Here is a 23,202-nt window from a genome sequence, read left to right on the forward strand (position 1 = left end):
CACTCTCTGAATCATGGAGCTGTCTGTGCTTTGGTATTAGATGATTTCAGAGGGAACAGTGCCGAGACATGTGCTGACTTTTTCTTCCCTCATTTTTATTAGATAGCATCAGGCAACATTTGTTTGTGGGCACTGAGCACTGACACCTAATTGCTGAGACCAGACCACTGGGAGAGAGATGAATATAAACACAGAATAAGGAACCCAAATATGAAGTGATTTCTCTTTAAATTGTTCATGGCCAGCTCCTTCTCTCCATGCACTCCCAGGAATCATCAGTGCTCCCAGCCTACTCCTGTTTCCATGTGTAATGAACCATTAGCTCTCATGAGAGCAGCCAACACCTCTTTCTGAAGATTGACCTAGTTCCTCTCCCCAAGGCCCATGCATAGTTTTCCCTGCTTTGGTCCCGTCCAGACTTAATTCTTTGCACTTGAGTTCTTTGGAGAAGAGAAGCTATTTAAATCCAGGAAAATAATTAATTAATGAGGACCCTGCAGGACCCCTCTGCTGTACAGGTCCTTGGCATGTGTGTGTTTCAAACTTAGTCTCTGCTGTCTGACAGCCAAAATGTAGAGCCCAATTATAAGCATCATAAGCATTTTGGGCCTTGGCAGTATTTTCTCGTCCATCTTTTTCTCCTAGCTCAGTGGTCGGCAAACTGCGGCTCGGGAGCCACATGCAGCTCTTTGGCCCCTTGAGTGTGGCCATGAAGTTTCAATCGCACTGTACATGTGTGCCACACATGGTACTTTGTGGAAGAGCCACACTCAAGGGGCCACAGTTTGCCGATCACTGTCCTAGCTGATTTTTTCCTTAGAGGCGAGTCCAGCAGAGAGGCTTAAATAATTTATAAAGATGAGTCCCACTTAGAAAAACAACAACTTAGTGCTATTTATACACAGATGTGTATATATTACTTTATTCTCCTCCACATACTTTTATATCTATCATTTCATTCTATCCTTGTATGAGAATGAGAGGAGAAGTGGCCTGAACCCTATGACAGGGAGAGAAAACTAAGGCACAGGGAGGTGATTTGTACAGTCACATGGCTAAACTAGAGCCAATCCAGAATTCAGGATTTCTGCCCTCAAACCAGCACTCTTTCTGCCAAACATATAGGTGGTCCCAAATTCAAGGTTCCATGCAACTTTCAGCCTAGAGCAGGGGTGGGCAAACTTTTTGACTCAGAGCCACAATGGGTTCTTAAACTGGACCAGAGGGCCGGAACAAAAGCATGGATGGAGTGTTTGTGTGAACTAATTTAAATTCAAAATAAACATCATTACATAAAAGGGTACGGTCTTTTTTTTCAATAGTTTTATTCATTTCAAACGGGCCGGATTTGGCCCGCGGGCCGTACTTTGCCCATGGCTGGTAGAGCCTGGCCTGGTCTGTAGGATTTCTACCTAGCTTTGTCCCAGAATATGAGAAAGATAACTTTTCAGTATATCCTTTTATCTTCACCCCAGGAATAAGGTAAATATTCAAATCATATTTTCCTGACACGTTATTTTCTAATTATTTCTTAGACACATTCTGGGTACTTTGAGAAATGTAAACTTTCTAGGACACTAGATATGGCATTGATGCATCTGATCAGATAGATCACTGATTGTCCATGAGGACCTGAACCAGAGCAAACCACATTTACCAGAGATAGTAATCTTCCAAATACCTCCCTCACTCATAACAGAGACTTGGTCGTTTTGATCAAAAAGGAGTAAAAATTCAAGACATTGGCTCCTTGGACAGGACGGGTTAGGGGACTCAGGATAGTAGAATCATTCAACTAAAAACCTGAAATGTACTCTCTGCTTTGAGAGTATTCACTTTTTTGTGTCTCTGAGCTTTGGGGCCCTGTTGCCTATCCAGTAATTCCACCTCTCCACTCCCTCTCACCTCCCAAGATATTTCCCTTTGTTTGTTTGTCTGTCTGTTTTCTTTAGCTACTCCTTTCTTCTCCCAAGGATTTCCAGATTGGCAGAGGACTGTGGCAGTAGAAGCTGCTTACTGCTGTTTGGAGTCATGGTTACTCAGCACTGCCTCCTCTGGCCATGGTTAGAACAGCACCATTTGAAGATCCTGTCCCACAACCCTGTAGGAAGCTACCATTTTGATATATGCAAGGCTGAGTAGGCCTTACAATTAGCTGTCACTGAGCTAAATATGTATGCCAAGGTGAGCACGGATACAGACAGTAGTGGGGAGCTAGCTCATCAGAGCTCGCGAACAAAGAGAGCTAAAATCCCATAACTGCTGTTGCAATATAGAGCCAAGAAGTGGGGCGTATACCCATTATTCAGGCCCAGTGGGGCCTTCCCCCAAATCTACTTCCAGAATGTGAACTTCAGATTTCCTTTCCTAGGAGAACAGATAAAAATAAGTACTTTATTATACCTAATTAATGGTCTCCTAAATGTCTACATCGTCTGCCCTGGAAGTGGCTTCCTCTCCTCTCTTCCAAGCCACTTTAGTGCTTGTTAGTTCAAGCTCAGAAACAAAGCTGCCTTTCACAGCACCTCAGAGAATGGGTTCTGCAGGGACATTCCCTTTACATTTCCCTTTCCTTTCATTCGTAACCCCAGAAAAACACCCAGCCCCAAACCCATTGCAACCTGCTAATCTATCTGGCCCCACCTCCCTGTCATGCCATACAACGGAGAGTGGGTCGTCATTTTGATAGGCTTGCAAGGGCATTTGAGGGAAACTCCTCTGAGTGCTTTCCTGGCCTGCTGCCATGCTCAGAAGCAAAGATGAAAAATGAACTGGCAAAGGATTCCAAACTTTTTCATGCCCTTGAAGGTCCAGCTAAGGTCTGAAGGGCACTGTTACAGGAACAGCCGAAGGCACCCCAGGCTCTCTATGTTCAGTGCTGAGAGGCACTGTGGAGAAGAGGGAGCCAAAGGACTAAAGATGCTTGTTGAGGACTTTTTATTTTTTTGCTCAGAGCCAAATCCTACAAACACTGCCTCTGTGCCAACAGGAGCTGTTTGGGTAGGAACCCTACCTAAAGCAAACTGCTCAAGGCCTTTGCAGGGAGTATGGCATGGGACACTGGACTTGCTGGGCTTGACAGACATTTAAAAACTGATAAGACTCTTCTCTGGGTAGAGTTGCCAGATTTAGCCAATAAAATGAATACCCAGTTACATTTGGATTGTAGATAAACAACAAAAGATTTTTTTTAGTGTAAGTATGTCTCCTGTAATATTTGGGACATACTTATACTAGAAAGTATCCCTTATTGACCTGAAATCCAAAGTTGGCTAGGTATCTTGTATTTTACTTGGCAGCCCTTATCCTGGAGAAGGGAGGTGGTCCCTTTAAAAAACACTCCTTATGTCATCCCTCCCATCTTCGTGCATGTCCCAAAGCGGTGGGAGAAGTCACAGGGGAAGAGAGCTCTCATAGACGATCAGTCACGTACTAATTTGGAAAAAAACCAACCAAACAAAAAAAAAACAAGAGCCTTTCCTGACCTTTGTATTTATTTATTATTTATTTATTTATTTTTACTTTTTTTGTTGTTGTTTAATCCTCACCTGAGGAGAGCCCGCTCATTGATGTTTAGAGAGAGAGAAACATTGATGTGAAAGAGAAACATGGATAGGTTGCCTTCTGAACATACCATGACCGGGAATTGAACTTGCAACCTTGGTATGTGCTCTGACTAGGAATCAAATCTGCCACCTTTCTTTCAGTTCTTAGGACAACGCTCCAACCAACTGAGTCACAGTGGCCAGAGCTGTGTTTATTTTGATTGTACTATTTCATTGTCACTTCACTACTCAATTCCAAAAGCCTAATATTAGTGGAAAATTACTCCTCTTGAATGATAATCTTGGGCACCTTTCCCGCTGCTTTCTTCCTGCCAGATATCCCAGTTGGTTTCCCTGGCTTGCCCCTATTTGGTCCCATTACTTTATTTAATGAGGTTAATAAGTAACCTCTATGAAAATCCAGCTGGAGGGGCCTGGCCTCAGCTGATCTTCCCCTCACCTTCTATTAACCTCTACACCAGCGGTTCTCAACCTGTGGGTCGCCAGGGTCGAACGACCCTTTCACAGGGGTCACCTAAGACCATCAGAAAACACATATATAATTACATATTGTTTTTGTGATTAATCACTATGCTTTAATTATGTTCAGTTTGTAACAATGAAAATATATCCCGCCTATCAGATATTTACATTGCGATTCATAACAGTAGCAAAATTACAGTTATGAAGGAGCAATGAAAATAATTTTATGATTGGGGGTTACCACAACATGAGGAACTGTATTAAAGGGTCGCGGCATTAGGAAGGTTGAGAACCATTGCTCTACGCAGTCTCTTTGCGCTCTCCTCACCTGCTCGGCCCTGTCCTCAAGGTGCAGTGACCTGGCTAATGTCCACTGCGCTCTCCTTCCACCTTCCATGTCACGAAGGACTCAACTTCCATGTCAGTATGGGGTTTAGATGATTTAGCACTTTTCACAGCCAGGTGACTTCTCTCTGCTCCCCACTCCTTCAAAAAAAAAACAAAACAAAAAAAACTCGTTTTCCTTCCTGGAAAGTTGCACGTGGGATACTTGGCCCTTGCTGGTCAATGCACCGACTGGGTTTGGTCAGCTCATAGAATGTGCCCCTTGTTCTGAACTTTATTCTGTTTAATGATAATTCCCCAGGAAGAGCTGTTTTCCATTGAAGCTGATGAATTCTAAAGGCTGTTCTTTCCCACATTCCCAGAGGTCCCACTTCCTTTTATTCTGAATTTCCCAATTTTCTCCCACCTGGCCATCAACTCTCGGCTACTAGAAGACCAGAGAGAATGCAGTAAACTGCACTCTGGCAACAAATTCTGGATAGTCATTTACTCTTGTCATTCTGCACAGTAGACCTTTTCAGCCTTTTTCCCTTCAGTTTTCATGGAGCCCAGACTAGAAGTTCTAGATGCCTGGGCCTGGGATGGGTTTCCAACCATCCAGGGCTTCTCGTTCCCAAAGGGAAGCTGTCTTGGTGATTCCAAGTAATAACAATTTCAGGATGACCCACCATGCCCCACCCCTTCTGAGTCTGTCTGGATTTACCCAACACTAGCCATCCCTCAGCCAAATCTCATTTGTCCCTAAAAATTGGTGCACCATGGGAGGGTTAGCACCTCTGGCTCCTTGAGGCTGCCCATCAATCACATGAAGATGAAATAATACTATCTATACCTCAGTAATTATCTAACCCAGAGCACCTCTGTACTCGTTTGTTATTCTGCCCTGGAACTCCTACATAAGCTTCCTCAGATGGCTTGGAGGGAGAAGGAAATTGCTTTTATCAAATAAAGAGCCAACTTGACTGTTAAGTGTAATTTTTCTTATGACCCTGAGAATTCCATAGGTCATTTGGAACTAGTTGGATATCAAAGCAAAATTTTCTAGAACTTAATAGGATTTATCTGTTTTTACAGTTTTCTCTCTGGAACAGGAGTTTGCATTCTGTGGTCCATGGGTCCAATCTGGCCCACCACCTGTTTTTTGTAGTCAACGTTTGATGGAACCCAGCCACACATACTTGTTTACATGCTGTGTATGGCTGCTCTCAGGCAACAATGCAGTGTTGAATAATTACACCAGAGACCATGTGGCCCACAAAGCCTAAAACATTTCCTGCCTGGCCCTTTACAGAAAAAGTTTGCCCACCCCGGCTCTAGAACAATGGTTCTCAGCCCTGTTGCACACAGGAGTCCCTTGGAGACCTTTTTAAAATCCTGAAGCCTCTCTTTATATCTGCAAGTCAGGTTCGAACCCAGCTATCTGCACTTTTTTAAAAGCTCCCAGGTGATTTTGATACACAATGAAAGCGGTTGTCAACACTCATTGGACATGAGAAGGGGGAAAAATGCATCGTGCCCCCCCTCCCTTCTTCCCACCCTCCCACACATGTTCACGTGTGTAACCACTCACATGCATACCTTGTCTATTCCCTGCCCGCCCTGGCGGTCAGGGACTTCCAGCTCTGGACTCCTTTCCACCAGCCCCATGAGAAATAAGTAACATCTGGAGAAGCTGATGTCAGCCTGTGGCCCGAGTGGAAACCTGGCCTTCCTAGAATTTCTCCTTTTTGACTCACTGAGCATTGCCCGCTCTCAGCAGGCTCCGCTGGGAGTGTTCTCTGTGCACTATGGAAGTTCTCTCCACCCCTCCCTCCCTCCCCTGCAGCCTGCCCTCCCACTGTTCCGCTGCTGTAACTCCTAGGTCAAGTTTTAACATGGCACAAGGTCACCCCACAAGAAGTTTGGTTTCTCAGGCTCAGGGCTTTTCTCTGAATATTTCTCATTTTTTCCTGGTGACCTTTGCAACTTTTCCACCTCATGTAGTACCCACTGGCTGCCTGGTTAGGCTCTTCCCACCCCAGAGGATCAGGTGGCTCACAGTGAAGGGGAAGAAGAGAGAAGAACTATCTGGAGCTTTCAGAGGGTTTTTAAACATTGCTAACTAAACTCCTGTCTTCACACAGCACTCCGTTCCGGAAGGCAAAAGCCTTGTACGCTTGCAAAGCTGAGCACGACTCGGAGCTCTCATTCATCGCAGGCACGGTCTTCGATAATGGTGAGTTTTCTTGTCCCCTCGCCAAGATGGGGGCAGCAAATAAATAACTGGAGTTTTCTAAGTTCCTACCTAAGGAAAATCCCAGTTGAATGGATAATACTGAAAACGAGTGCCTTTCCCAAAATGAGAGAGTGGCAGTGGACCTTCAGACTGAAGGGTCCCAGGTTCGATTCTGGTCAGGGCACATGCCTGGGTTGCAGGCTTGATCTCCAGTGGGGGGTATGCAGGAGGCAGCCAATCAATGATTCTTTCTCATCATTGATGTTTCTATCTCTTTCTCCCTCTCACTTCCTCTCTGAAAGCAATAAAAATATATTTTTTAAAAAAGTGTGGTCAGCCAACCTGGACAGTCTCAGCATAGGGTCACGGACGACCCCTCCTACCACCTGCCTGAGACCCAGAAGTACAGGGCAGCCAAGGCTCCCAGATAATGCTGGAGAACAAGAACTCTAGATTCAGGCCACTCTAACTCAAGTCCTGGCTTGATCCCTTCCTCCTGTGTGACCTCAAGCAGAAAACAGAGGGTTGTGAGAAAATCGAGATAGTGCACTTCACATATTTAAAATAGGTCTCAACACACACTCTGCATTCAATACGTTATTTTTGTGATTATTGTCATTCCATCCATCTTAGACAGGCCCTGACGCTGTCATAGTTCTTCGTGACGGTCTTTCCTTTTCAGCTGGTAGGACTCAGGCCTGGATCTCAGCTGGGTAGGAGGTGATCACCTTGACTCCTGGGCCCTGGCTCTGTGTTAGGGCCTCGAGGTCCAAGCCCGATCAGAGATGGGCTCCTGGGACCAGCCTTGACTGCATCCACATGCCAAGGAGCTGCCCCGGGGTGCACGGCCCCTGCACTCACCATGGCAGGGATTCTGAGCAGGCACAGGTGGAAAGCATGGGGAACTGGTCACAGGGGACCTGGGAGTTCCCAGCCCACACCTGGAGCTGGACCTTCTCAGCCAGCAGGACTCGGTGTGAGCCCATAACTGCACGTGGCCTGCAGGGCCTGTGTCCTCTCTGATGGTCCTCAGAGCCCCCAGAGCACTGTCCTTAAACCTTTGCTCCATTTTCATGGGCCCTTTGCAAGTCACAGTGCATGGCCAGCCACCCAATAGCCTCCCCCATGAGCAGATGAGGCTTTCAGGCCCCAACAAACCTGCAGGGAAGTGGGTCCACTGAAGGCTGTCCAAAGCCATGTCATTGACGAGTGTCCCCCGAACAGGCTCACATGGCGGAGTCACAGCCCAGCCATCACACGACACAGCTGCCACGGCAGACAAACCAGAGTGGGCTGCGTGCAGGATTCTGTGTCCTGCTCTGTCTGCAGGGGAGGGGCTGCCCATAGAGGCGCAGGATTTGAGAGAGCCCCACCTTTACTGGTGAATTCAGTATAAAGGTCTGTCCTCTAAACCCCAATTCACTGTTCCCCTGGGCAAGGGACTTGCCATGGTCCTACCAGCTGTACACTCTGACAACACAGAGGACCCCTGACTGCAGGGACAGAATTGGTCTAAGCTCCCAAAAGGTATGTGAGAGTGTGTGTGTGTGTGTGTGTGTGTGTGTGTGTGTGTGTGTGTTATTTGTGATTCCTTTTCTTGAGTGTAGCCTTCTTCCATTTTTTTAAAACTTCTACATTAAGATACTCACAATCCATAAAATGTACCCATTTAAAATGTACAACTTGGTAGTTTTTTTATATATTCAGAGTTGTGCAACCATCACCACTATCTAATTCCAGAATCTATTCATTACTCCCAAAAGAAACCCTGTACACTTTAGCAGTCAAGCCCCAGGTACCTCTAACCTACCCCATCCAGCCTAGGTAGCCACTACTCATTCTGTCACCATAAATTTGCCTGCTTGGATAATTCATATGGATGGAATTACACAGTATGTAGCCTTTATAGCTGGCTTCTTTCACTTAGCATCTTTTCAAGGTTCATCCATGTTGTATCATGTGTCAGAACTTCATTCCTTATTATTGCTGGATAATATCCCAGTGTATGAATATATCACATTTGATTAATCCCTTCGTCAGTGGATGGACATTTTGATTATTTCCACTTTTTGGCTGCTATAACTGAGGACATGTATTTTCCATTTTGGTGATATACCCAGGGATGGGATTGCTGGGTCTTACAGTAACTATGTTTAACTGTTTAAGAAACTGCCAAACTGTTTTTACAAAAGGGATGCGGCATTTTACATTCCTTCCATTTGTTTTTAAGTCTTCTGTTTGAAGTAGTTTAGCTAACCATGAAAAGAAAAGAAAAGATACATAGGTAATTTTAACTGCCAGGTCCTTTCCTCCCCCTCTGGGCACTCTGCCTCGCAGCCCTGGGTTTCTGCCATCTCGCACGTGTAGTCGTCACGAACCCCGTCCTGACAGATGAGCACGAGGGAGGCCTGGCTTAAGGAGCAGCATTGTGCAAGCCTCCGTGGCCTCTGGGAGTCATGGCAGAGGTCACGGTCACTAGTTTGTTTTTAACCAGCAATGCCAGTGACCTTTCAAATTCCCTGAAGAGCAAAGGGCCAGATTAAACCCAGAAGACACCTTTCAGAGTTTACTTCGAGCTGCAGTTGAAGAAGGATCTGACAAAATGTTGCTCCACTTTATAGACTGGTTTGGTTGATAGCATTTTATTATGTCTGCCTTTTGGGAAATGCTAAATATGCTCTGTTTTCCCCTTCCCTTCACCTCTGTTCGAGAAATCAGGCATTAGAGGAGGAAAATCCTATTTACACGTCAGGCAGGGAGATCTCTTTCTTTGTTCTGTCTCATTAGTTTTGTGCTGGAGACACTAGGCAAGGACTGTTTATGTAGAATGCTCTGCAACTGTCAGATGAAGTTATCAGACCAATTCGAAGAAAGTTTCCTAATGACAGGGTTGGGGTCGGTGAGTATGTGTGTTTTCAGGACCAAGAAGAATAAATAAGGAGGGGAAGAGGGCAAAGTCTGGTGTTTCGTAGTGACTCATCTCCAAGCATGGATTCCAGGGGCCTGCGCTGTGCAGTCAGCGCCTGGACTTTGTGCAACCAGAAGTGGATGTGCAATACTCGGAAATAACTCCATGGCAGCCCTTGCCAGTCTACCCGGAAACTGCCTACTTCCCCAGGAGCCAGCACCTCCGACAGTAACTGGAAAGAGAAATAACTCGTGTTCTCAGGAACATTAGTCATCTTGAAGCTACGTGATTAGCAATACCTGGAAAAGTCACATGGTGTTCACTAAAATTGAATTCTTTTCAAGATTGGAGATTGACTGGGTCCATTCATCTCCGGGGTCCAGGGTGCAGTGTGAGTACAAGGCAGGGCTGCCCCGGGTCTCCTTGACTGATAGGGAACTTCACCAGGGCCACCAAGCCGCTCAGGCAGTAGGGTTGCAGGGGGTTCCTCTGTGGAGTCTCCAGCCTCCCAGCCCTCTCTGCTGCCAAACCCAAGCTGCCTCCATCCCTCACCTGGTGTTTCCACCAGCTGCCTAACTGACCTCGACATGTCCACTCTTGCCCTCATCACTGTTCTCCACAGAGCAGCCAGGGTGAACTTTGGAAAATGGAAATCACATCATATTATTCTCCTGCTTAAAATACTCCAGGGGCCTCCCGTTGCTCTGAGAATCATTGACGAGGCCCTCCGCAGTCCAGGCCTGCCCCTCAGGCCCCCTCCCCTCCCTCCATACACTACAGCCTCACAGGCCTTCTTGATGTTCTCAGGTGGGGTCGGCCAACTATAACCTGCCAGTCAAACCCAACCCACTGCCCGTTTTTGTAAATAAAACTTTACTGGAATACAGCTACCCACACCTCTTTCTTTACATATCATCTATGGCACCACAGTGGCAGAGTGGAGTAGAGACACAATTTACCATATGGCTCTTTAAGAAAAATTGCTGACGACTGTTCTAAAATCACACCAAGCTTTTCCCCAACTTCAAGCTCTTGCACTTGCATCATCCCTACCCAATGAATGGCTCCTTCAGGTCATTTAGATTTTAGTTTGTTGAGCTCCTCCTCACTCACCCACATCCCCATCCCAGTCTCTCTCTCTCCACTCATCTCTACCTAAAAGTATATGCTTTTTTATTATAGACTAGAGGCCCAGTGCACAAAATTTGTGCACTTTGCGGGGAGAGGTTCCTCAGCCCAGCCTGCGCCCCCTTGCAGTCCTGGAGCCCTCGGGGGATGTCCAACTGCCATGGAGGCAAGAGAGGCTCCCCCCACCACCACTGTGCTTGCCAGCCGTGAGCCTGGCTTCCAGCTGAGCAGCGCTCCCCCTGTGGGAGTGCACTGACCACCAGGGGGCAGCTCCTGCTTTGAGCGTTTGCCCCCTGGTGGTCAGTGTGTGTCATAGCAACTGGTAGTTCTGCTGTTCGGTCGATTTGCATATTAGCCTTTGTCATAGTAGAAAAATATTTGTGTGTGGAATTGTAACATCCTCTTTGGATAATACAGCCTTTTATTATATAAGATTGTTTACCCCCTCTCCCAAGAGCAGAATCTTGTCTGCTTGCTCTGTACTATGTGCAAGGACTTAGCACAGTGTCTGGCACATGGTAGATGCTTAATAAACATTTGTTAAAAGAGTAAATGCATCCAAACTCCACAGGGGTCTGTGCCTCTTCCAGCCCATGCTGCTTCTCCATGGCGCAGCCAGCCATTAAGGGATCTTAGTCGCACACTTGTGCCTTGTCCACTGTGAGCGAAGGAGTGGAGAGAACGTGAGCTGTGTATACAGGGGAGTGTGGTGTATATATGGATAGAGCTGAGAGAAAGTAGTTGGCAGGAAGCGCGCCCATGTCAGCAGCAGCTTATATTTATTATATGCTTGCTGGGCTGGAGTGCTGCCCGGGCAGTATCCGCAGCATCGTGTGTGTTTATATAGCGCGTAGGACACTGGTGCAATTCAGAAGGTTGGACATTGGTATACAGTTCAGCCCAACAAGTACTTATGAGCATCTTTGAGGTCCAAAGCATTGGATTGAGCCAGAGTGGTCATGGTTAAGACCACAGACTCTGGGGTCAGATATCCTAGCTTCAGTTCAACCTCCATCATCCACCAGCTGTGAAATTTGGGGCAAGATACTTAACCTCTCTGAGCCTCAGTTTCTTATCAGTAAAATGAGGATAATAACAGAACCATCTCTGTAATCATTCTGAAAATGAAAGTGGCTAATGCTGGCCAAGCACTTTGCAAAAGAACCTCCACTTCGTACAAGCATGTCAAACTCGCAGCCGGCGGGCCGCACGCCTCATTTATTTAAACAAGTACATGCTTGACTTTGTATGTGCTCCACATATGTACTATCATTCTCATCCTCAAGGATCACATTCTCTGGTAGAATAGAGGCATAACATCATAGAAAAGGGCTTAGGCTCTGCAGTCAGACAAGCTGGGTTCAAATTCTGGCTCTACCATTGTGACCCTGCACAAGTTAACTTGCCTCTCTGAGCCTTCATGTCCTCATCTGTTAAATAGGGGTATTTAGGGTCAAATGAGTCAATAGATATCTAAAGCTTTGAGCCCATGGCTGTTTCCCAGTCCCCATTTCTAGGTGTTAGCGTCTATCATTTTAAATTCATCAGGCACAGAGGAGGAATGACAAATGTTGAATGATATAATACTAGTTAGGGAAGCAAGTTGGGGTGGGGATCTGGTGCTGTCTCCCTCCTCTGTGACTTAATGAAAATTTGTATTTCAGTTCTTATTGCCACCCTCATTACAGAGGCATTTTGGTACAGAAAAGTTATAACCCTTAACTTTCTTTAAATGAGTTAAAATACAGGTTCCTAGGCCCCATTCCTTAGATTTTGCTTGAACTGATGTGCCATGGGGCCTAGGAACCTGCAGTCTTAATAAGCATCGGGGTGGGTTCCCTGCTTTACTCAAACCTGATTTGAAGACTCCAGTGAGGCAGCAACCTGACCCAAAGGCTGTATTGTCCCCTACAGCCCCCATGACACATCTCTTGTTCTCCAGTCTGGAGAACCTCCTTTGTCCCCTCTGATTCTTCCCTTGCTCAGCAAATTCCATGTCTGATGTTTGCAGACACTGCCACCTCAGCACCTGAGCTGTGCTTGCACAGCTGACAGACCTGGAAAATGTCTGAAAGACACGGACTCCGTGCGTCCAGTGGAGTAACAACTCACGGGGAGCTCTGCTGCAAAGTGGGAGGGGCATCTTTCTCATGTTTTTCTTTGGTTGGTTGGTTATTCTCTCTAGGTCTTTTATTTGGGGGAGTGAGTTTGATTTATTTGTTTGGGGTTCTAAGCATTTGAGGTTTCCCAAAGCTTAGGTGGGTGTTTACACCAGGCCTTTACCCAGGTTTCACCAGGAGATGCTGACTGACCAGTCCAGGTGGCTGGCAGGATGACACAGGGCCCCTACGGACTAACCCACATTGAGCATTTCCTGTGTCCTGACTCTGTGGAGTGCTTTCTCCACGTTGAACCCTCACAAGAGCCGACTGAGGGGAGAGAGTTTTATTATTACCACTTAATAAGCGCAGAAACTGAAATGGCCCTAGCAGTGTCAGCTGGATGGATAGATAGGTGGAAGGCAGGGTGGTGGGATGCTGGTATTCTAAGGGCAGGATGAGAGAGGCTGGTCATCGGAGAGGCTAGGTTGCTTTTCAGCTGTGCTATGTTCTTCCCAGACATTGCCCTCCCAGACCCCCCCTCATGTGGGGTTCATGAATCCACAAAGTACCCCTGTTACTTTTGGTTTATTCCTGAAGCCCAGTGAGAGGAAATTATGTATGCATTTTGAAAGCCACCTAACAGATGTTTGGCTTTGTCTTTTCCTGCAGGAACACTCACGATCTACACAAGGTTGACCGTGCTCTGTGAGCCTCAATGTGTGTCCTTCCGCTTCCCCATTTGCTTCCCTTAAAAAAAAAGAGAAGCTAGATTTGTATGGTAGTGTTGGCAGTAATGCTTTTCTAAAACAAGCTCAGGAAGTCACTTAATTAGCCTAGGAAGGGAATAGGGGAAAATTCATTCTCTCCAAACAATCTCGGAAAATTGGAGTTTTCCTAGTCCATTAATAGCAGATGCCCTGCCTCACCCAAGTGGTTACTCAGCTCATAAGCATGAACACCCCCCCTTCTCCAAGTCCCACAGTTCCTTATTTCTTTCTTCCTACTTTGACTACTTTGCAGACTCAGCTGTATTTTATATAATCTTTGAAATATCTCAGTAGTTTCCATGGAGATGGATTATAATGTCACAGAAGTGGGTATATATTCTTTGGATATTGAAAAACCAAAGGGGCAGAAATTTTGAAAGTTGTCATAGAGAGAGGAAGAGGACAACTTTCAGACTTGTTTACAGGAGGGACAAACATTCTAGAGAACAGGAAAGAAAGCTAAGAAAGAGTATGGGTGGAACAGAGAGAAGGCTATTGAAAGACTATAAAATGCAAAGACAAAAACAAAATCAAACAAAAAGCCTGCAGAGGGAATTTTCAAGGAAATTAGAAGCAGAAGGCAAGGGTCAAATGTATGACTAGAAGGTAGTTATCTTTAAAGGCTAGTTCTTAGCAGTCCTTTCTGGCCACTCCTTGGTACTAGGTAGATAGATAAGTACATGGATGGATGGATGGATGGATGGATGGACAGATGGATACATAGATGACTATACCGATCGTGCACCATAAATGTGAACTCTAACCTAACATCTGTTCCTTCTTTTTAGTTTAAACAAGGACCTTCAGGAAATCTATGAAACCCTTAAAATTATATACAGAATATGTAATGTCTGTCTCTGTTTCCATTTTTGTTGTGAAAGAAGTCCAGAATAGCCTTCATCAGAGGCTTATGTCCCACAAAAGGTTCAGAAGCTCTGGTTTAAGCAAGTCCTCGGATTATGTAACTTCCTGAGCAAACTTCCTTCACCCTCACATCCGCAGATGCACATGCACACATCCCCCTCCCGCCCTATCTGTAACATCATCTCTTCTTGCTCTCTCCCCTTCCTGTTACAGTTCACCCGTCTCAGGAGCCAGGCTGGTTGGAGGGGACTCTGAATGGAAAGACGGGCCTCATCCCCGAGAACTATGTGGAGTTCCTCTAACCGTGGGCCCAGCAGAACTGCTGAGCTTTCCATGGTATCCATGACAACTGCTGAGTCCAGTGTTGCAGGGCATTTCTCTGCCACCGAGAAGTGCAGGTTGACTGCCTCTGCTGCTCCGTCAACACCAGTGTTTCTGTGAACTTTGGTGTCACCCATCCCCACGATCATCTCAGCTGACCTGTGGTGACACTGCAGGAAACAGAAGTAAATCAGCAGGGGAGGCCATTTGATTTTGAAAACCGAGAGAAAGGCTGGCGCAGCCATCTCCCTCGTTCAGCAACCTAATGGGGAGCACTCCTTTTGTCTCAACAGCCCCCCAAATTCCCAACCTTCTGAAAGTGGAAGTAAGATCCTTAAGAGCATGTGGGGCTGGGTCACGGCTCCGAGATCCAGGCTGGGCCATTGCTCTTGTTTACAGCAGACGCTCTAACCCACCTCTCCATACTCAAGACCCACGGGGCTCCAGGCTGCTGGGCTGTTTGTTTGCATGCAGGATGGAGAGGGCTTACAGCACTGTTTACATAAGATCCAATCTCTCACCATCTCTAAAACAGCCTTGGCCCAGCATCAGCAGAATTCAGTCCAGTCCTCTCATGCAAGGGAGCACACACACCCCACATTCCCCGCCTCCCAAGCTAGGAACTTCTTTGCCACCGAGGGCTGCCATCGCCTCGTAACCATGGCAACCCAACCTACTCTAAACCAAACCAAAAAAAAAACACTCTCTTTGCATCACATATTTTTTTTCTCCCCCCTTTTGGATAGTTTTTTGAATGGTTTTCCAATAACCTAGCGCAGAAGATCAAGAAATGAGCGTTGTCTGCTTAAGGCAGACAGAAAGAATAGCAACTGGGAACGTTTCCTTTCTGATTTATTTCAGCAGCATCAGGATATATTTGGAGTAAACGCTAGTAACCTCTTGAGGTTAAATTACATTCAGGCTTAATATTTCTGTTCTTCCATGTAACTGGTGTTTGCTTTCTAGAGAGCAATATGCTGCCTCCCAATGGGTGACACCCTCCCTTTCCTGCCTCAGTCCCTAATGGCCTCCCGTTTACCTGTCCTTGCCCCTGCCCTCGCCTGCCTCTAGCCCATCACTGACCATCCCTGGCAGTTTTCAGATGGCCTGGTGGTTTCCAGGGCCAATTCCTAGTCTAGCCCTATGGCCTATTGTTTAAAAGGACATATATGTTCACTGCCATTCAGAATAAGGGAATTATTTCTCAGGCTTTTGAGGCATGAGATTAATGTCATGAGCCATTGTGATTCAGGAGGACACCAAAAGCTTGAGGCATAGAAGGTGGGCATTTCCTGGTCCCCCAGGGCCTGGGTCTTGGGGCAGACTGCCTTGGGTGGGGAAGTTCGGCCTGGACACTTCAGATTCACTTGGCCTCCAAAGGACAGAGTCCCCGGGATCTTCCACACTTGAATGTCCTTGCAAGAGTGGCTCTGGGCAGACAAACTTTAGACTGAAGGACTGTCAGACTCCTGGACGCCGCCGATGGCAGCCACACTTCAGAGTGTATCCTGCTCCTGGAATTTCTCTTTAGGGAAGTTGAAAGAAGAAAAGAAAAACTTGAATTGTGTTGGATTACTGTATCTTTTACATTTTTTTGAAAAGATAAACCTGTAAATAGAGTGATTTGAAATAACTATATGGCAAAGTTTTATATTTGATATTCTTGAAGCTAGTTGCCCCACACATTTTAAGCTTTGATTGCTGAACAAGTGTGTATAAGAAGGAAAGATGGGTCTCAATCTCGAAGGGACTCAAGGTCATACCTCCTGGCCTTGAGGAAGGAGAAGGTATTTCTGCACATGCTCTGCTGGCTCTTGTCAGTGGGCATAACACACTGATGGTGTCCAGTCTTCTTTATCCAGAGGTGGTTTAGAGCATTTCTTGGGCTTTGGGTTTGGAGATGGAAAGAATCAGGTAAAGAATCTTTCCAAGAACTCCTCCTCCTACTCAGCTCAGGATTAAATAGATGTGGCCAGGGCTTAGACTTATTTTTTTCATTTTTATTCTCAGGTGTGTTTCTTGGTATCCCAGGATATCAGGACAGAAGGATACAGGATAATTGCGTACTCCTTTTTCTGCACATCTTCTAAGACTTTATGAATGAAGCCAAGTGAATTTGTAAATGTTGTGTGTGTCCAAGTTCTGAGGAAAACTGGCTTCTTGGGATCTTTTATTCTCAGTATGCTGTGGCTTCTTCTTTCTCTGGACATGTTCATGCCCTTCCTGTTCATCTCAAGTTTCCTATAACCCCAAACCAAGGAAAAAACTCCAAAGAGGATTGGAGAATGTGTGGTTAGCGCTTTATAGCTGGTTTCCAAGTTATTGGGAGTTTGCCGTCGTGACTCAGTTCGTGGGTTCAGGGTGGCACAGCGACCACCCAGGAGCTCCCCCAGCAGCAGTTGAGACACTACCATGGGGTCAGGGAGCAAGGAAAAAGACTGGGCAAACCCGGATAGGACTCGGGAAAGCTATCACTGAAAACCCAAGAAGGAAATTTATGAATAGGCTCCACCTACTCCCTGTGGACTTCGAACAGCCTAGGGACCTGTTCCAAGGGCCTGAGGGGACAAGCACACTATTCCACTGTGTTTCCCAAATAGGAGGAGTGCAATGTGATGCTTTTAACATATTTTATATTGTCACCAGCCCGTGGGACCTGGACTAGAGCTAACATGGAGGAGAAAGGTGCAGGCTCTGGCCAGTAGTTCTCACTGGAGCATACCAGTGGACACTTGGCCATGACTTGACCACTTGGAAACATGTCCCTCCCTCCTCAGTTGGCCCTGATTTGAAGCCAGGGGGAAATAGAGCTGCTGCCAATGGGAATTTTTAGGTAGATCCCTTCCCAGCATCCCTGTGGCCATGCTGGACCTGTGGCAGATGGCTGCTCCATCTCTTGGCCCAGTCAGGCTTACCCCTCTCCATTTGCTACAGAACTGGAAAAACTGCATATGAAAGGAGCTGACAAATAGGAAGTATTCTGGAGACTAAAACTAGATTTTCCCATCTTCACTGTCTCTGCCCCGTAAGCCCTTATTGGCTCTGCTTGAACAGGGAACTTTAGGACATATTAGGGGTATGAACCAGGCATTAGAGTGGAAGACTGTTGACCAAGGTCCCTGAGCTTCCCCAGGGGGCCTAGTTTTGTTGTAAGGCCCTGAGATGTGCTGGGCATACAGAGCCTGAGCCTTTGTTGGGTAATAAGATCAGTCTCTCACTCCTTCAGGTACTCACAGAAGTCTATGTCTACAGAATACCATGTCCTAAGAAGACAACTAGTTTCAAACCCCTGCCCCCAGGCAAGTAGTTTCCTGATTCACTCAAGATTGGTGATATTCTCTTCTCTTTTCAAAAATAAACGTATAGGGGTAGAACCAGTATAAGCCGCCTTCCTTGGTATCCTTAATTAGAGCCAGTTTTTAGCTTACTGTTTTAGTATTTCAATGGCCAATGTGTTTTCTTGTCAGACCAAATGTTTTGTTCAGCCCCATTCAAGTTTATCCACTTTTGCTGAGGATTTTGTATTAACAGAGGCAGAGAGAGAGAGAGAGAGAGATCAGGACAGTCAAGCTCCTAGTGACAAGGTCTCTCGGGCATTGGTCAGGACCCCATGATTGTGTGTGCCACATCTAGCTTGAAAGGAAGTCCTTCTACCAACTGCATTTGTGTCTCCTGAAAACAGCAACCCCGGTCTCACCAAAAGTTCAGTCCTGACTCCAAAAACATCCAAGATTGAGCATTAGGGAGACAGAAATGATTGATGATAACTTAATCACCTCTTAGTGACTGTCTATTGGGACCTTTCATCCTCTGGCTTCTCTTTCCAAAAGCAAGTCTGGACCACCCGTCTTTGTAGACACAGGATGGCCAGGTAAAACAGTGGCCATCGTGGCACCTGCAGTTTCCCTCGTATTGAATGTCTGATGAGCCACCGCATCACCCAAGTGGGTCGCCAGCACTGAAGAAACCAAACAGCCTCTCAAGCTGCCTGGCTTTCAAAGGAGTGTCCTAGGTGTTCTGTCCCAGGAGTTATCTGTCATCTCTGGCAAACTCGACAGTAACCAATTACCTAGACAACCCTGCCCCACATCTCTTTAAGTTAGCTGGGTGTCCTCTCACACACCCTGTACTGGTGTTTTAAAAATTTATCTTGTGCTCAAATGTGTTTGGCAGCCACGCTGATCTGCCAGGTGCAGAACTACTCTGTAATTGTAGCGTCAGAATGACAACAGTGGCAGAGCAGTGCACTGTGCACAATTCCACAGCGTGCCTGAGACAGAACCCAGCAAGTTGTCTAACTAAAGAGCTCCCCAAAGCAGAGGGAGGGACCCTAGAGAGTGCAGACGTCATTCAGAGCCAGTCCTGCAGAATTGTGGTCTTCCAGCGGAAGCACACAGATTCTTGAGAAAGTATTGGGTGAAAAGCAATGATAGGAGCAGAGAAAGAAAAAGGCGAACCGGACTGAAGAACTTTGAGTTTTTTTTAAGAGTGATAAGTATAGTTCTTAATACAGGAAGAAAAAAAATCTATCACGAAAAAGTTCACCACTGATATGTTTACAAAAGTTTTACAGGGCACGACAAGATAGAAACATCTTTGAAGGTGGAATGGTTTAGAGAGCAAAGGCCTGGCATTGCCCTAAACCCCATATAAGGGTAGCAGTTACTATTGGGTCAAAATTCTCCTGAGTGTAGTAAGAACCAGAGTACTGGTCATCAAGATGTCGGAATAACCTGGAGACATCAAGACATTCTACGCCATTCTGCATGGACCATCTCTACGAAGCTGTTCAGACACCTGTGAGCGCCTCCTTGGGGATCCAGATGCCAGAGTCAACCTTGTACCTGTGAAAGCATCTCCTCTGACAGTTCTAAAGTATACATGTATCAGTATGTGTCTGTGGATGTATGTATGGTGCACATTTGCACATGTAATAGAAACTCACTAAACTGGCGGTCGCTGAGCCTTCGCAGCCTTTAAGAGTTGAAGGTTGAGAATTCAAGAAACAAGAGAGGCTGTTGATTGACTATCAAAATGACCAGACATGTAAATGAAGTGCCATTTTAAAACTTTGTTCATATTAAATGATTACTATCTACAGCTATATTCCATATTAACTTATTAAAAGTCATCTTGAAAAAAGATCAAACGCATAAGTGTTCAGTAGCTAATACTAGACTAGTGTTCAGAAGCACTCTAAAAGACATTTGGTCCATATTTTGGAGAAGAAAATATCTGCATGTTTAATTCATAATTTAGGCTACCTTTGAGTATATTATACAAGTGCAGTGTGGTATAATATCAATAAAGTACTTAAAAATGGCACTTTAATGTTTTTATAAATCATAAATAATGTACTGTTTTAAACTTCAGTATTGAATATTGACTGGTGTGTAGAATCCAATTCTGTAATTAAAAAGTAATTTGTGACTAGAATAAAACTTTTCTCCTGTTATTAATGAAACAGTTTTGCCATGTTCAAGCTTTAAAATAATGTGCTTTTGCATCACAAAGCATATCTATAAAGAAGTACAATTTCGGTTGAGTGGCCTTGAAACTTGGCCTTCGTACATTTGTTTGGTTTACGTGACAATCCCAATAAAACAAGTGGAAGTATGATTTTTGAATTAAATGACCTTTCCATTTGATAGTCTGTTTTTTTTCTTACTCCTCTGATGTGCATATTTTAATATATCTTCAAAACAGCAAGGACCATAATCAGAAGTCACCTGGCCCTAGCCGGTTTAGCTCAGTGGATAGAGCGTCAGCCTGTGGACCAAAGGGTCCTGGGTTCAATTCTGTTCAAGGGCACATACCCTTGGTTGCAGGCTCCTTCAGCCCAGGCCCTCGTTGGGGCTCATGCAGGAGACAACCAATCGATTTGTTTCTCTCACATCGATGTTTCTCTCTGTCTTTCCCTCTCTTCCACTCTTCCTGAAAATCAGTAGAAAAGTATCCTGGGTGAGGATTAACAACAACAACAACAAAAGTCACCCACCTGGGCTCCTGTGGGTCTGGTGACAATTCATTCTGATGTCTGACATGCTCTGAGCTTCCGTTTCCTTAGAAAGAGGTCAAATGCCAGTGCCCTTAAGGAAGAGCCATCACGCATGTTAAACAGTTCAGCCCCAAAGAATCGTATCCCAATAAACATTTCTGACTTTATCTCCTAGAGTACATATTGGAGGGTTTTTCTTCCTAAATTTGATTTTCTAATCAACCATTTTCTGGAACTTCATTGCCGTGGTGTGGAATAATCAAAGAGCTAGAACACAGGCAGTCCACAGGTTTGCAACTCAGTTACTTGCAACATGAATCCCGGGTCACTCATATTATTCAGCCTTTTTATTCATCATATGCCTTCCAAGAACATACTGAGTTGGAGCCTGGAGGCCGGGTTTACAAGGTGCACCTGGCTTCTGCAGGGGGAGCAGAGGATGGGGAGAGAGAGGGCAGGGGGAGCCTGGGCTAGAGGACCAGGGGTGAAGTTTCTGGTTCCAGAAACTTGCCCTGGGGAAACAAGAGTCTAGGCTCCCTTGGTGCCTGGTTCTGAAGAGCTGGCCATTTGAACGCACGGTGATGTGTGAGCTGTTTATACCAGTGATGGTGAACCTTTTGAGCTTGGCATGTCAGCATTTTGAAAAACCCTAATTTAACTGGTGCCGTGTCACATATAGAAATTTTTTGATATTTGCAACCATAGTAAAACAAAGACATATTTTTGATATTTATTTTATATATTTAAATGCCATTTAACAAAGAAAAATCAACCAAAAAATGAGTTTGCGTGTCACCTCTGACACGCGTGTCATAGGTTCGCCATCGCTGGTTTATACTGTTCTCATTTGTCACTTAACAAGGCACTGGCTTACCCCTATGAACAGCCCAGACTCAGTACCTGCTGCCTTCACAGAGCTTGCACCTGGCCTGGAAAGTTCCCCCAGCATCTGAAGCCTCATACATATGTGAGGTCACCAGGTACCTCCACAACGCCCATGTATCTGATGCCCAACATGCAGGGAACAAAGAATACGGCGTGTATCTGTGTGTTTATGCTTTGGCCTTTCCAGCAGATTTTTTTTTAACAGAAAAGGGTTTGTGTTCTTATGTTTTTCACTCTGCTTTTAGCAGCCACTCAAGGCCAGAGCTCAACTTGTGTCACGTCTTACGGTTTGCTTGGTGTTTCTCACCTGCTTGTTCTGGCTTTGTGATTGGTCATACGAGCACCTTGTTTAGAAATGGACTTGATTGACACTTGAAATGAGGTAAATAAGAGATTTTCTCAGGCCCCAAACACGTTTGCTGTCTTGGGAATTAAGTCGGGGCTTTCATTCTGTCTTCTCTCGGTTCTTTTTCAAACTCCACTCACATGCACATCTCTCCTACCCCTAAAAGTAGCACTAAACTGAGCTGCAGCTAATGAACTGCACTGCGTGAGTCAGGATGGCCTGAGCTCAGGCTGCACATCAGCCACGGGAGCCTCTAACCGAGGCAGTTGCTGCTCAGGGTGCGTGAGGCTCATTGCATAGGAGAGGGAGGAGCATGCCCCACCAGGGCTCCACCCTTCAGAATGCCACCCTGCGCTACCCAGACAGAGCCAGGCAACGGAAACCAAAGCAGGAAGGTTTTAGGGTGAAATGATCAAAACCTCCACCCACTGTATCTCACAGCACTTAGCAACTCCTCTCACGCGTGTAGCTGTTTTTTTGTGTGTAATTAACCCCAGGAGGCCAGTCCCAGCCTTGATTTGCTAAAACCCAGGTAGCTAATAGGCTTTCCCAAGGCCAGCTAGTGAATTAGTCAGGACTTGAATTCACGGGTCCTTTCTCCAGCTAACAAGTCACAGTTTACCCTCCAGGCCTTGTGCCCACCCTAATGGGATGGGAAGGCTTGCCTCACCTGTGTTAAATGAGAGGCAGGAATGGTAGTAAAGAACAGCAGTCTTTTCCCACCTTTTCTCCTAATCACATCATTTTGCCCCTTTGTAGTACTTTCTACCTATAATTAATTATTTGTCACAAAATGTTTGGGGCCTGTTTTTCTCCTAATAAACAGCTCAGTGAGAACAGAGACCAGGTCTTGTTGACCGATCACTGCCCAGCACCCAGCTCAGGGCCTGGCACACAGCAGGTGCCCAACAGCAAGTGAAAGAACTCGGGGTAAAGCGCTGCTGTCAGCTAAAGTCCCTCCCTGCTTTACTCGAAAGTTCTGGGGGCAAGAAAGAAATTGGGCGTCGTTAGACTTGGGGACTTGAACGCAAGGTGACTTCATTGCCCTTGGCAGGCCACTCCACTTGCTCTCGTCCTGGGAGTTGGGCTGTTGGCAGAGACTTCCCCCCCTCCATTCAGGCACACACAGCCACATTCTTTCCCAGCCTCCTTGCTAGGCTCTTGGTACAGGGAACCATCTGGAGAAATGGTTGACCAAAAGCCAAAAGACCCTTTGCTGTCACCTGAATTACATATGGTTTATTTTACAAACTTCATACCAGGCTGGGGATCCTGCCTTCACGCAAACCCACATC

The 23,202-nt window shown here is 45.8% G+C and overlaps 1 protein-coding gene across 1 annotated transcript in view; it reads left to right on the forward strand.

Moving 5' to 3' along the window:
* The window catches only part of ARHGAP26 (Rho GTPase activating protein 26), a 416,968-nt gene extending 396,642 nt beyond the window's left edge, over nt 1–20,326 (forward strand). Inside the window, exons 23-24 of the mRNA XM_006777037.2 lie at nt 6,497–6,588; nt 14,571–20,326. Coding sequence (XP_006777100.1) covers nt 6,497–6,588; nt 14,571–14,659 — 181 coding nt within the window. The 3' untranslated portion in view covers nt 14,660–20,326. The remainder of the gene's footprint in view (nt 1–6,496; nt 6,589–14,570) is intronic.
* Nucleotides 20,327–23,202: the final 2,876 nt, after the last annotated feature.

Source organism: Myotis davidii, unplaced genomic scaffold (assembly GCF_000327345.1).
Source record: "Myotis davidii unplaced genomic scaffold, ASM32734v1 scaffold89, whole genome shotgun sequence".
Taxonomy (NCBI): domain Eukaryota; kingdom Metazoa; phylum Chordata; class Mammalia; order Chiroptera; family Vespertilionidae; genus Myotis; species Myotis davidii.